The sequence below is a fragment of the Terrapene carolina genome, unplaced genomic scaffold, assembly GCF_002925995.2.
Source record: "Terrapene carolina triunguis isolate 2854851 unplaced genomic scaffold, T_m_triunguis-2.0 Scaffold85, whole genome shotgun sequence".
NCBI lineage: Eukaryota > Metazoa > Chordata > Testudines > Emydidae > Terrapene > Terrapene triunguis.
Window position 1 is genome coordinate 51,675,587 of NW_020664436.1, and position 15,653 is coordinate 51,691,239.

Genomic DNA, 15,653 nt, shown 5'->3' on the forward strand with positions numbered 1-15,653 from the left:
ACAAATAAAATTTCCAGCGTTTACATGACTTAAAAAAAGCAAGGTGCTTAAAGTTAATCATGTGCTTAAGTGCTTTGCTGGATTGGAGCCAGAATGCTCAAACCTGGAAAATGTGTGTTTAATCAGTTTACGGCAGGGGTTCTCAAACTTCATTGCACCACGACCCCTTTCTGACAACAAAAATTACTACACGACCCCAGGAGGGGGGACTGAAGCCTGAGCCCGCTCAAGCCCCCCTGCCCTGGGGACGGGGCAAAGCCCCAGGGCTTCAGCCCCATGCAGGGGGCCTGTAACCTGAGCCCCTCCCCCCAGGCCTAAGCCCTTGGGCTTCAGCTTCAGCCCTGGGCAATGGGGCTTGGGCTTTGGCCCCAGACCCCAGCGAGTCTAAGCCAGCTATGGTGACCCCATTAAAATGGGGTCGTGACCCACTTTGGTGTCCCGACCCACAGTTTGAGAATAGGGTGACCAGATATCCTGATTTTATAGGGACAGTCCCGATTTTTGGGCCTTTTTCTTATATAGGCTCCTATTACCCCCCACCCCCTGTCCTGATTTTTCACATTTGCTGCCTGGTCACTCTATTTGAGAACCACTGGTTTACAGTATAGAAACCCCCATGCTCAAACGAAATAAAAAAGTGGCATATTTTAGGGTTGTTTTTCCTAGAAAACAACTGATTCATCTTTTTATTTTGAGGTTCATAGCATAGCCAGCATGTACAGCAGAGTCATTTGAGAGTTTGCTCTGCTCTACTACACTGATGTTGTTTTGGATTTGATGTAGATAGAACTTATCCAATTCATTGTTCATGTGCTATTCAAATAACACCACATGTAGTCTTCATTTCATATCATGTCCACAGGCTGATAGGCTGCAGTGTAGTGAGAGCACATGCCAAAACACAAGAGAAAACACTTGCTGTGGATTGAACACCATCCATCTGCCAGCATTCAGTTTGAATTTTCATAGAATACTTGATGCAAGTAAAGGGCCAGCTAGTTTGAATTATCCTTAGGTAGTCTGAAGCTGAATTATAAACATCAGAGAGCAGTGTGAGTTTTCTAAACTACTCCTAAAATAGATTAATCTGAGCCAAGGTGGTGGAATAACTAAGTATTGTTTATTTTATAGCAAGAAAGGGATTTACTTAATCTATGCATGAGCACTGACAAATTTAATAGAAACAGGGCCGGCTCCAGGCACCAGCCGAGCAAGCTGGTGCTTGGGGCAGCAGCTTGTAGAGGCGGCATTCCGCCCAATCCTAGGGCGGCACGGCCCCTTTTTTTTGTTGTTGTTCTGCTCCGGCCGCCCTGTAGGGGGCAGCAGCATGGAGGACGGGAGCGCCCTGCAGTAAGCCCGGCAGGACAGCCCGCGTCCTTCCCTCCCAGCCGACCGGAGCGGCGTGGAGCCCTCCCGGCAGGGGGCATGGCGGGAGGGGCCGCGTGGCAGCGCCCTGCTGAAGCCCTGGCCGCCCCCCTTCTCTCTCTCCCCCCGCTCCCTCCCCCTCTCCCCGCTAGCTGGGGCACATCTGCAGGGCAGGGAGTCCCCCTGCCCCCCGTCCCCGGCCGCGCCGCCGGTTTTTTTTTTTTTGCTTTGCTTGGGGCGGCCAGAAAGCCAGAGCCGGTCCTGCATAGAAATCATTTTTTAAAAAATGCTGAGATTCCAGAGTTTTCCCTTAGTTCAATTAGGATTCAACTCTGCAAGGTGCTGAGTAGTCTGGCCCAATTCAGCAAATCACTTAAGCAGGTGTCAAGCTTTTAGCACAGGAGGAGTCCCTCCCAGTGACTTCAAAGGGCCCACTCAAGTCCTTAAACTTAAACCTGTGATGAAGTGCTTTTGTAGATCAGGTTGAAGTGCTCAACACCCTGAAGGATGAAGCCCTTAGCTACCTCCAAACAAATGAGTTGCATGTTGAGAGCATAAACCCAATTCTGCTCTCAGTAATATATCCCTGTAACCCCACTGAAGTCAGTGGATTGCACATGTGTAACAAAGGGCAGAATTCAGCTGTGTGAGAAGAGAATTGACAAGGACTGAGGCTAGCTGCCTATTTCTATAAAAGACCTTCAGTACAATGGATTAAAACTTGATGTTATAATGTTAGGTGTTCTGACCCCAGTTCAGCACGGTATGTAAGCATGTGTTTAAGCTTTGTGTAATCCCACTGACTTCAATGGAACTACTTGTGCTTAAAGTTAGGCATGTGCTTAAGTACCTTGCATAAGCAGGGCCTCTGGTAGGTGCAAATCCAGTTCCATATTGCTATGCCATAGAGCACTACTTAGAAGCAGAACTGGTGTAGTTCCACTGTGCAAAGTGGGAGGATGCATGTAAGGGAGCTGTGCAGGAGATGCACACAGGGGCTGAGAGGGATAGGACTTGGTTAGCTAACATGTGTAAAGTGTTTTGAAGAGACAAAGCACTATATTTATGCTGAATGTTATTTAGTAGTAGCAATAGTAATGCCACTGACCCAAACTCATGTCGAATGAATTTTACAAATGCATGCAGACCATCTCATTCATATATATATTATTGTAATAACAATACATTCTAACATTTTATTTGTATGTGACAGTGACATTTTCCTCTGCAAGGCAGCACACAAATAAAAATATAGAACCTTTTATCTGTTATCAAAAGGCCACTATTAATTACTGAATGTTTGAATTTAACATTTGCCCTTCATGTAGTGTAGGTCAATGTTACATTCAAATATGCAGTAAATAGTGGCCTTTATCATAGTAAAGGTTTTACATTAATTTCACTTGACATTCACTGGAGCAAGTCTGTATGTGGTCTGTATGTGGTCATTCTGTGAAAAAGTTCTTTAAAAGTGTGTCAAATTCAACACAGTCCAGTTTCCACACTTGGAAGATGATATTTCAGAACTTCCTTGATCTTGAGAAGACTTAGTACAAAAGCCCAGAGCAATTTTTATTCAATAGGACCCTAAGTGCAAACACACTACTTGATTTCACCTGCAAAGATAAACACATCATATCAAGTATTGTAAGGTGACAAGGTGCGTGATGCCAAAAATATATATTTTTTTAAAGTCACAAGTTTATAGCTTATCCAAAGTAGAAAGTTCAAGGGGGCATGTTTTTCAAGATTGCTTCCCAAAGACACATGACATATGAAGGTAGCTCAAGCCTGCTGCTGCATTTTGCTGTATGAGGCCTCGATCCTGCAAACATGGGTGGGCTTAAATTTAAAGCATGAAGCCAGCACACAGAGTTGTCTGCAGGATTGGGGCTTTAGGCTCCAAAGTAATTGATTCATAAGGTTGGTCTGGATTTACAGCAGTGCAACTGTGAGAAAGATCTAACTCATTTGATGTGACTGTTTGCTATGGGGAATATATACAGCTTTTTTAAAAAAATAAAAAAGCATGTGCGGTATTGCCCGTATCAGGCCCAACTCTACAAACTTTCCATGCACAGAACTTTGCCTTCAATGGGACTTGTAGGATCAGACCTCAAAGGGAGATGCTCAGAAGACAATCAAGAACAGATATGCCCTGAACAACCTCACTTCATAGGACAGAAACATCAAAAACATTCATACTTTTTCCTGTTAAAAGAATACACTTTCTGTTTGAAAGCATAAAGACTAGTATTGCCCCTGTTCCTGGGTCTCAATCAGCAGTCATTTCTGTTCTGTGGTCCCCTCGGGAGTAGAATGTACCCTCTCTTCTGTACTAGAAAAGCAGGTACATTCACCCACCCAAGTTGTGTATTTTTTTCTCTCCATACTTTTCTGGAGTGAAATATGCAATAATCCTGAGTAGTTTGTGCATAACTTGTTTATGAATTAGAGCCTCTGGCTTCTATGGCCATTCCTGTGCGAATGCCTCCCAGGATTATCCTAGATTCAATATTCTGAACAAACACCCACAAGTAGGAATACATATTCCCTGTTTTAATAAGAAAGGCATTTCTTAAGCTACAGTATGTGACTTACTATAAGCAATCACATTTTCCATTGAAGCTTATTTTTTCATTCTTGTGTGCTTGCCTGCCAAGTGGGCTGTTTGTTGATGGGGCAGCATGAATGCCGACATGGGCAAGAACAAAAAGGAATCAGATTGTGCAGTAAGGTTACAGAGAGAACCTTTACCTCATACTTCAGAGTTTAAACCAATCTCTATTAGAGATTAGGATGAAACCTGATGTGGGAAGCAAATTGCTCCATATCTGTCTACTGTGGAGGTTCTTACACTTTCCTCTGAAGCATCTGGTACTGGCCATGTTCAGAGACAGAATATTGGTCTAGGTCGGGGTGGGCAAACTACGGCCCGCGGGCCATATCCGGCCCACCAGCCATTTTAATCCAGCCCTCGAGCTCCACTGGGGAGCGGGGTCTGGGGTTTGCCCTGCTCCGGCGCTCCAGCTGGGAAGCAGGGTAGGGGGTCGTTCCAAGCGGCTCCCAGAAGCAGTGGCATGTCCCCCCTCCAGCTCCTAGTCATAGGGGCAGCCAGGGGCTCCGCTCCGCACGCTGCCCTTGCCCCAAGCGCAGCTCCCATTGGCCGGGAACTGCAGCCAATAGGAGCTGCAGGAGCAGTGTCTGCGGACAGGGCAGCGCGCAGCAGAGCCGCCTGGCTGCACCTCCGGGAAGGAGCTGGAGGGGGGACATGCCGCTGCTTCCAGGGGTCGCTTTAGGTAAGCATCACCCGGAGCCTGCACCCCTGAGCCGCCCCCCCCCCCCCGCACTCCAACCCCCTTACCCAGCCCTGATCCCCCTCCCGCCCTCCAAACCCCTCAATCTCAGCCCAGAGCACCCTCCTACACCCCAAGCCCCTCATCTCCAGCCCCACCCCAGAGCCCGCACCCCCAGCTGGAGCCCTCACCACCCCCCTCCCTGCCCCAGCCCAGAACCCCATCCTGCACCCTGAACTCTTCATTTCTGGCCCCACCCCGGAGCCCGCACCCCAACCCCAATATCATGAGCATTCATGGCCCGCCCAGATGTGGCCCTCAGGCCAAAAAGCTTGCCCACCCCTGGTCTAGGTGAACCTGAGTCCTGATGCAGGATGGCAATTTTTATGTTCCTGTAGAACAGCTCAGCTTTTACACAACAGTAATCGCCTTTTACAGGGAAGCAATCCACATTCATGAATATTCTTTTTCTTCTACATATAACTGAATATATTCGAAGAAAAATATTGTATTGCTTCCCAAAGACACTAGAATTGCTACAATTCTTGTCAAGTATCGAGCACACAGAAAAGAGGCCCTGGGTTCTAATAGGGATGTTTAACTACTCTGTTCTAACATGAATTGGAGGAGCAGACAGAAGGGGGAATGAGGAAGAAGTACATATTTTATGGTTCAGAAAAGGGCTCCTCAAAGGGTGCTTATATTATTGCTCAGCTTATCTCCATATCATTGATGCTCATGGGTTGGACACAGACTAATTATTTGTAAGGACTTGAACACTGTTTTCCACAGTCCTGATTGTCATCCATATGTGACTTCAGGGATTTGGCCCAAAGAATTTATCACAGCAGAAGAAGAAAAAAAGTGAATTTAAAATTTGCCTCACCAGTCCAGATCATTGGTCCATCAATTCTGGTATCCTGCTTCCAGCAATAGCTAATGCCCAGTTCATGTGAGGAAAGTAGAAATAAGATACCTAAAACATCAATGTACCTAGAAAACTGTAGAATGAGGCACATGGGAAAATGTTTATTTCCTGATCTCCCAAGGAGTTGGGATACACACTGAGGCATGACATTTGATTACCCTTGTCTTAGCTTGCTAGTTTTACCAATAGTAATTAAATGCAGTCCTTTTTCAAATCTAGATACAGTTTTTGACTACAGGCAAAGTAATATATCTTTTCACTTGTTCCATATTTACTGACTATTAATCTTGAGTGGCCACTCTTGTCATATTATGGGATAGAGCCAAAAAGGAGGATTGTGTTCATTTACACACATTTTAAGACCAGGAGGGACTGTAATGATCATCTAGTCCAGGGGTTCTCAAACTGGGGGTCGGGACCCCTCAGGGGGTCACAAGTTTATTACATGGGGGGGGGGGTCGCAAGCTATCAGCCTGCACTCCAAACCCCGCTTTGCATCCAGCATTGATAACAGTGTTAAATATATTTAAAAGTGTTTTTAATTTATAAGGGGGGGGTCACACTCAGAGGCTTGCTATTTGAAAGGGGTCACCAGCACAAAAGTTTGAGAACCACTGATCTAGTCTGACCTCCTGAACATGACAGGCCATTATTAATGCATCTTAACTATCTTACCTGGTTTGGAATAAAACAAACTGCCTCTAACTCTGCCTTTTTTCAAGTTTAAACATTCCTAGCTTTTGCACTTGTTTGTTTGTAAGCCTCTGCATACTTCTAGCAATCTTTGTTGTCCTTCTCCAGAGTTGCTGCTAAAGTATTTGCAAATGATCAAATTCACTGTTAAAACACCATACCGGGTGATGTTAATGAGGGTCATATGGCTCTAAGCTCACCACACAATTTACAAGTGTGATTTTCCACAGTATGCTTTATCTGCCTCAGAAGAAAAAGGTTACAGAAAAAATACTCAATTATGGCAAGATTGTCACATTTCCCATCCATACAAGAGAATAAGGGGAGAAATGTTCCACCTTGTTTCTCTGCTTGGGCTACCAGCACCACTGGTCTGTAGAAGTGGGGAGAGAGCAGGCTCCACGGGCAGCTGCTTCTCCTTCCCACCCACCCCACTCCCAACATCCATTTAGATGGTGGAGGAGCAACTGGAGAAGGAGAGAGAATGGGTAGAAGTAAAGTGCTGCTAGTATGGGGCAGTAGCTGATTTGTTCCAAGGGGGAAATAAAGGCAAACCAGGGAAAAAATTGTGACTCACTCTTTGAAAGCAGTATAAACTAAACCAGAAAAGTCTCTTATTCCAGAATAAGAGTGTCCACATGGGGAGTTAAAGTAGCATAACTGTAAAGGTATAATATCAGTATATCTCCTCATGTAGACAGGACCTCAGAGCCACAAAGCTACATGTTCAATCTAGACCCTGTTACATGTATCTTACTCTGCAAGAAGTCCCATTGAAATCAGTGGAAATGCCTGTGGAATAGCATACTATTTTTGGAGAGTAAGCAGAGCAGCATCTGGCCCCAGGTAGTTTAGCAAAATGTGGAGAAGTCCTTCACTCAAAGTACTTCATCATCTAACTCTTTGGAAATACTTAGAGCCAGGAGTCCCGCTGGAGAAAGACCTAAGGAGAGTCTGTCCTCAGAGCAAACTTTACTCATTAGCTGCACCCGCTGATTCATTGCTTCTCTGCGCAGTTTCAGTGTCGTGCCTGGTTTTTTATTTGCTCGCTTATTTCTCTCCTTGACTTTGAAAGTTTGTTACATATTCTAAGAACCCTTTGCCTACAGATATTCTGCTGACATTGCTTATGAGATAATCCCCTTCTTATCTTCAGTTTGGACTTCTTGTTGCTAATAGACCATTCCATTCCTTTCAGTCTTGCATACCTCTACCTCTTTCATTTCTAAACTGTAAATCCTCCTAATCTCGTCTCACAATTTATGCTGCTAAAACCCTGAATTCTTTCGAGTACTCTGCTTTTTAAATCTGTCCATCAAGGGCTTGATTCTGCACAACACAGGTGCAGGAAAGGAAAACACGAGCAGGGAACTGAAGGCACAAGCCCAATTTCTCATTGAAAGCACTGCTGTGCAGCTACTCTGCTTACTAGAAGGAGTGAGATCAGAGAGGAGACCTCTTAGTCGAGTGCCTCATTTGCATATTGAGGATCACACTTAAAGCCATATAATTCTTCAAATATGCTCATTTTTACCCCACCCTGCCCCTGGTGTGTGGTTTTGTTTGTTTTTTTTGCACTCCACGCTTGAGTGTAAGTGAGAGAACACACAGGGGCTGAGGCATATTTTCACTTAGGCCTCATCCAAAACCCATTGAAATCAATGAGAGACTTTCCCTTTGACTTCAGTAGGCACAGGGCTTAGCCCTCAGCACAGAGGCTCACGCTTAGACTGCATCAACACTCAAGCTGAAGGCACAATTCCCACCACAGGTAAACGTACATGTGCTACCTTTGATCGCACTAGTGCACAAAAAATAGCAGCCGAGCCATGGCAGCACAGGTGATGGGATGGACTAGCCACCCAAGTAAGTGCCTAGGATCCTGGCTGGGATTGTACTCAGGGCAGCTAGCCCCTCTCCTCACCTGCACCACCACAACTACGCTGCTATTGTTAGCATGTTAGCTCAATCAAAGCTAGCATGGCTCTGCTCCCCTAGCTGGAAATTACACCTTCACCTTCAGTGTCAATGCACCCCCTATTCTTAACCTCACTCCTCCCTGGCACTCCTTGGCTCACACTCAAGTTGAAAAACCACAGCTTTGTGCTCTCTGCAGCATGCACACCACCCAAGGACTGTCCAGACGTATGCTGTGTGATTATTACTATAATGCACACTTGCAGCAATGCTGGAATGCTATACATGGTGGGGGAGGGGCATTATTTTCTGACCCGGAGTTGAGGTTTGAGCTTATTGCTATAGTGCTGAACATATCTGCTGAAGCGAGGGCAGGTGGAGCAGTCAGTTACTCTGCAGAAGTGGCTTTAGAGATAGGCAGGTTAGATTTTCCGAGCTTTGCATGGGGACTAGATTCACAGCTCTCGGTATTAATTATGATGACAAACAGAAGCTGACACCTAGTTACTGGTATCCCAAGAGGAAAACACAGCCCCTTTTTGCCTGTTGCAGCAGCTGTTTCTTGGCAAAAGGACAAACAGTGATAGTAATTCCAGAGAGGTGTCAAAAGCCAAGAATCATTCATTATTTACTATTCAGATTAGGGGAAAAGATGGACAGAACATACACCGCTACCTCGATATAACTCGACCCGATATAACACGAATTCAGATATAATGCGGTAAAGCAGCGCTCCGGGGGGATGGGGCTGCGCACTCCGGTGGATCAAAGCAAGTCAATATAACGTGGTTTCACCTATAACGCGGTAAGATTTTTTGGCTCCCGAGGACAGCGTTATATTGAGGTAGAGGTGTATTAGGGTATGTCTACACTGGCAAAGTTACAGCGCCAACAGTTACAGCGCCGCTCAGCGAGCGCTGAAGGGAAACCGCTGTTGTGTTCACACTGATAGTTGCCTGCGCAATAGCGTGTTCACACTTTCGGCACTTGCAGCGGTATTCTGAGCGGTGCACTCTGGGCAGCTATTCCACAGATCATCTTTTCCTCTTCTGCCGCTAAGACTTGTGGAAAGGTGGAGGGGGTCATGGGGCATCCTGGATCCTGTCCCAATGCCCCGTGATGCACTGCTTCACATCCCAGCAATCCCTGTGCTTCCGTCCACATTTGGCACCATCTTTCAAGGGTTTGTGTACTGTGCTCCCTGCCTCTTCGGGCTGCAGGAATGGATCTTGAACTGTTGACCAGTATGCTGCTCAGTCTGACCAACACATCACAAGTGGCAGTGGAGTTATTCCTTAAACTACAAAGACAAGAGGAGTGGCTTATATTTCTCTACTTCTCCTGGACACTAAATCCAACCACTCAGAGCCAGCAAAGTGCAGGTTATCCACATTTTCTTCCCAGAAATGTCTCTCTTTTACCCACATTTGTCACTGCCGTGGAGCAATGAGTTCTGCCCCTGCCAAACAGGAATCCTTTCATCATACTTGGTGTGGCATATAGCCCAACGGGAAGCACTGGCAAATGTTCTATTTTAAAATTGTAATTTTCAGAGATTTTAGTGTAAGTGTACAGGAAACAAGCATTTAGTGTTCTACAGAAAGAAAATCATTAAGGGCCCAGTTCTGGTCCAGAGTCATGGCTGTGACCAAAGACCTGAAGATGCCTGTGCCCCACCTGTGTGCTCTCCTGATGTTGTCCACGCCTCCTGCATAAGCTATCACCATCCTCCGGCTGATCTAAGTTATGCTCTGCTGCCAATGACCTAAAGGATCTGTTATGACAACAACAGATTGTCAGGGCACAGGAAAGGCCTAGTATTCTTACTTGGGACAGGTGGGCTTAGGCGCTACTAAACCAACTCTCCATCACAGGAAGATCCCCCTATACTAGGGTTCTCCTCTTGTGTCTGGATAACCCAGTTTTTGGATCATTTTGCACTGGTGGTATGAAACATAAAGCAGCCACAGCACAGCCAAAGATCAGGGCCTCTGTCTTCAGTTCCACCTGTGCAATCCAATTAAAATCACTGTGTGTAAGTGAAGTCAGAATTTGGCTTTTTGTGTACATGGATATTAGAGTGATACAATATTTTATATAAGACAAAGGCAAGAGACTTATGAAACAAGAATAGAAATATATTAATCATATCTACCTTTACCTCAAGAGGAAAGAAAGCTTATATATATAGCATATGGCTGGAATAGCAAACTTGCTGTATTTTTGGCAGGTATTCATAATTCAACATAACATGCAGTGCTGCTCACAAACCGATGGGTACTCTGTTTCGATGCCTCCACATACATTAACATGTATTCTGAGAGAGAGGTTTAGTCAGTTCCCTCTTTCACATTCAGCTGTGCAGGGATTGCACTCTCAAACCTCGCCTCACACTTTTCAGATATGTAGTGTTATGCATACGCTTGAAACAGGAAAAAATTGTTCTAGTGTTGGGTTGCCCCTGAAAACCCTATAGTACAGCAGTTGCCAGGCATTTTATTGACTGAATGTGAGTCACATGACTAAGGTACCACACACAGCTTGGAGTTCGGGCCTTGGTCCAGTGGGAGCTGCTGGTGTTCAGCACCACAAAACAAAATCAGGTCACTCATTCAGGTGCCTAATTGTGGATTTATGTCCCTAATTTTAGGCACCCAGGCTTCCTTTCAAGAATAATGTCTTTTTTTCCCTTCCTTTCAGTGACCTGGCTAGTGCTGAGTGAAATTTTCCCTGGTGGGATCAGAGGACGGGCCATGGCTTTAACCTCTAGCATGAACTGGGGTATAAATCTCCTAATCTCCTTGACATTTTTGACTGTAACTGGTAAGAATTCTTTGTTTCTTCTTGGGTGTATATGCCCATTACCGGGCATTGTGATGCTTTCTCAGGGTGTCTAGCATTGTATGTCACCGTGTTAGCCCTGTGCCTCAGCATAAAAGGGAACTGATGATGTTAAACTGAGTGACGACTCCCTGCCACTCCTGTTGGTTAGCCAGCCCCACAGATCCCTCAGGACTCTGCCAGTCCTAACTTTGCCTTGCAGGTTAACCCTTGGTGCACTTCAGTTCCTGAACCAGAAGCATCTTCCTGCAGCATCTAGCCAGTCACTGGACGCTCACAGAAATTACCAAGTGTGCTGGCTCTAAAGAGACACACTAGCTTGCTTGATTTAACCAGGAATTCACACTCTACTTAACACAACAGCATTGAGATGTACTTACAATGAAACAAAGAAGTTTATTAACCAAGAACAGAAAGTTATGTGATACTAAGCAGAGATAATACACAGAAAATGGTTACAAATAAAACAAAAGTATTATCACACTTTCTAGTGACAAACTTAATGGGCTACAATCCTTGTCTAAGGCTGTCTTCTCAACTACAGCCACTTCTTAGTGTCACCAACCCACCATTCATGGATCGGTGGTTCATGGTTACAAAGAGTACTGACCTCTCTGTCCCCTCAGTGATGGATAACCAAAGCGTCTTTTTGCTTCTCCTTATATTCCCCAACGTTGGTCCTTTTCACTAGTCAGGATGAACCCCTGGGGATCAGACTCCAGTGTCTTCCTATGCTGATTTCTCATCCCCATGTTAATTTGCTCCTCCTGTGTACCTCCAACACAAAATGAACTGTCCAATGTTTCTGGCATCACCATGCTCACTTTACATCAGAAAGAGGGAGATAACTGTTCTCCCTCTTGTCTGGAAGAAAACCTGTTTCTCCCTTTGGTTACAGATTTTAAAGCTTAATATCAGTAAGTATCCATAATTCCTCCTATAGTATTAATACATACGTTTCACAATGATACTAATGACCAGTGCATCACCAGATTTCATTTGACATCTCACACAACATTCTTTACAGATAAACACTGTGACAGCAATATGTGAGGTGTAGTGAGTTTTTCAGGCCTGACAAGAGCTGCTGATGCAGTAGTGAACTACCAATGTGCCTGTGTATCACAGGCACAATGAACCTTTCCCATATGGACAACATAACAGTCACTGAAATGTTAGAAATAAAATGCAAGGGCCAAATTCAGAGGTGATTTGCTGGTGAGTGTTCCAGACCCCACAGAGAATACACTAGATCAATTTAGACTTCAACTGAAGCCCTCACTGCCTTCCACTCACGCACCCGTAAGTAGGGGATAAATATGCCTGAGGAAGCATAATGGAATCAGAGTACGGGACTAACTTCTATTACCTCTGAATCTGGCCACAGGTCTCTTACTCTGGCTATCAAAGATCTCTTCACTAATAAGCTATACAAATAATAGTTAGGACTCAATCCTGCTTCCCCTGAAGTAATGGAAGTTTTACTCTAGACTAGTGCTGGTTGAAAATTTTCCAGTCAAATGTTTTTCCATTTAATCAAAACTGACACGTTCCTGCCAAGTTTCAATTTTGATGAAGTTCTGTTTAGGAAAAAACTGGAAAAAAGTGTTTTGATAAGCCTGAAACATTGTTTCAACTGTATCAGATTGAAATGTTATGATTTTTTGTTTTGAAAAAAAAAAGACTGTTTATAAATTATAATATCACAAAATAATAAGAAGAAATAACTAAAATGATTTGATCAACCTCAAACAGTTTATTTCCAGAACTTTATTTCACCAGAAGTTTAGAAATTTTTTGGTTTTAGACCATTTCAAACAAAAACGAGTTTCCAAATGTCAGATTTCCTTCCTCCCCCCCCCCCTGCAGAACAGAGTTCTGTTCCTGCAGAACAGAGTTTCAACCAACTAGAGTTCAGCAGAAGCAGAGTAAGCCCTCAGCTGGTTATCTTGGAACTCACTGCAGGTCTGGTAGAGTTCAGTAATGTTAGATAGAGTGCTGAGATTAGATTATCAAAAAGAGGTACGATCCAGACTTAAAACAGGGTAAGGAAAAATAGACTGCTTTTCCCTAGTTAAAATGCAAGAGAAATTTCAGGCCAAATTCTGTTCAGTTAAATGAGTGTAAATCCACAAAAATTCGACTAGCAAAAGTGGAGTTAGTCAGTCAAAAGACTGAAGGTGCATTCAGGTTCCATTGAAGCAAGCAGGAGTTGTACTTGCATATCTGAGCGTACAATAGAGCCCAGAGTGTCAGCCTTAACTTTCAGCTCATGACACAAATTGACAGATGCTAGGAGATTGTGATTCTGATCTCTTGTATTCTCCATTGTTCCAAATGTATTTTCAAAAACTGGTTATTCACTGGAACCAACAGGAGTTAACTCCTTGATCCATTACTGGCACAGAGTGGACTATCAGCAATGGAAGTACTGGAAACTGCCAGCATGAAAGGATTAGTTAGAGCTGGCAACTACAACTATGTGAAATATGTTATTTTGGCTTCATAAAATGTTCGCATCAAAAATACATTTCAGAGCCTCTGACCTTTCTGACCTGCACCAGTGGTTACCAGACCTGCTATTGGGGGATAGCAGTTAAAAGTCAAGCCAGTAGAACATGGCTGAATTCTATTTGTGGTTTCCTAGTTTGCTTGCACAAGGCTGGAACTAGGGGTGCTGCCGCATCCTCTGGCTTGAATTGGTTTCCTTCCATTATATGCAGGGTTTATAGTTTGGTTCAATGGCTCTCAGCACCCCCACTATACACATTGTTCCAGCACCCCTGCACCAGGCACCAATTAAAAATATAAGTTTTCCTTGTGGCATAACAGTTACTTACAGATACGAGGGCTCAGTGCTGTCAACCCTGAGTTCAGTGGGACTGCCTAAAAAAACCCTCTTGTAATACTAACAAAACATATTTTTTTTCTTTTATAGACCTAATTGGTCTGCCATGGGTGTGTTTCATTTACTCAATAATGAGTCTAGCATCACTGGCTTTCATCATTGTGTTTATACCAGAGACAAAGGGATGCTCTTTAGAGCAAATATCCATGGAACTAGCTAAACAGTAAGTATCAAGTGTATTTGCATCCCCACCACACTCCTAGTTAACTTGTGGCCTTTTACTGCCAGATTAATAAACGGAAAGTTACTTTAGGTTTGCTTGCAAGATCAAACTCCTTGAGGGTTTGATCCTTCGTTCACTGAAGTCAATGCAAACCCCTCATTTATTTCAATGGTGAAGGACCAGGCCCCAAAAGAGGATTTACAGTCTCCCACTATCAACTTCATTGTGATGAATAAGTAAACAGTAAGAGTATCTAGACTAGAGGTCAGGTTCTCCCAGTATATTCCAGCTGCTTTGTATCAGAACAAAAGAGGAAGAGTGCACTAGTGAATCTGTCCTTTAATGATGGGGAGGACATCAAAAGCTTCAGAGATTCAGATGAGTTTTAAGCACACAAAAATCCTGATCTGAAAGAACCTTCCAAATTGCTCAGGTCTGCAGATTCGTTGGGGATATCTCACCAAAAAAGACCTACCAGGAGGTCTTGTGTATGTCCCTACTCCGTTGTATAGGGCAAACTCCAGCACAGCAATAGTGGAGTTAGATGGCTACATGGGAATGAGGATACTTGCACATTTTCCTTCTGCCTGGTTCATTCTGACCATCCTTTATGTGATGGAGCTCCATCTGCTACCTTCCATAATGCATAAGCAGAGGAGGTCCTATGTGATTACATATTTAACAATGAACCCCCAAATCTCGTAGGGGCACAAAGTTACAGTTCTATAGTATTTATATGCTGTATCCACATTCTTTAGGTAGGAGCTTCACTGATCAGAAATTAACTGATGTCTTTTAACAGTGCGCTAATTTTTGTGTGTGTCCCCTGAAAATCTTTGGAGGGATAAACAGGACTGAATTGTAAAACTCAGGACTTTCCTGACTTTTCTCAAGATGTGCTGCAACCCTACATAGGGCACAGGACTGCAAAGGACCTCCTGGGTCAGAGACTTCATAGGGAATCCAATCATATAAGCCTGTTCACAAACTTATCAAGCTCCATTTTAAAAACTAGTTCAGTTGCTTGTCCCATTACTCCAATTGGAAGGCTGCTTCAGGCAGGGCTGGCTCTAGCTTTTTTGCCGCCCCAGGCAAAAAAAAAAAAAAGGCGGCCGGACTGCTAAAGCAAAAAAACCCCCCAAAAACCGGCAGCCGCAGGAAGCGCGTGGAGGGCGGTCAAGGCGGCTTGCAGGGGGGTGAAGGGCGGCACCCGCCCGCTCCCTCCGCCTGTGGGCAGCCAGGCGCTGCAGCCCGCTTGCAGCCGGGCGAGAGGGGCTCCCCCCTCCGGCCTTGGGGTGCCTCTCCCGGCCAGGCAGGCTCCAAGGGGGTCGACACAGGCAGCGCCGGCTGGGGTCTGCGACCTCCGCTTGGGGCCGGCATTGCAGCGGGGCTCGGCACAGTGCAAACGGCGCCGGGATCAGTTGGGTCTGCCCCTCCGCTGCCCGCCGGGCCACCGCAGAATCCTCCCTCCCTCCAGTGCCTGCCGGGCCGCCGCAGAACCGTCCCTGCCAGCGCTGCCCACCGGGCCGCCGCAGAACCCTC

General features: G+C 45.0%; 1 protein-coding gene across 1 annotated transcript in view; it reads left to right on the forward strand.

The window, feature by feature from the left end:
- Positions 1 to 15,653, forward strand: part of SLC2A12 (solute carrier family 2 member 12) — a 36,485-nt gene that overhangs the window by 16,053 nt on the left and 4,779 nt on the right. Inside the window, exons 3-4 of the mRNA XM_024208083.2 lie at positions 10,900 to 11,022; positions 13,979 to 14,111. Of these exons, the coding sequence (XP_024063851.2) occupies positions 10,900 to 11,022; positions 13,979 to 14,111 (256 nt within the window). The remainder of the gene's footprint in view (positions 1 to 10,899; positions 11,023 to 13,978; positions 14,112 to 15,653) is intronic.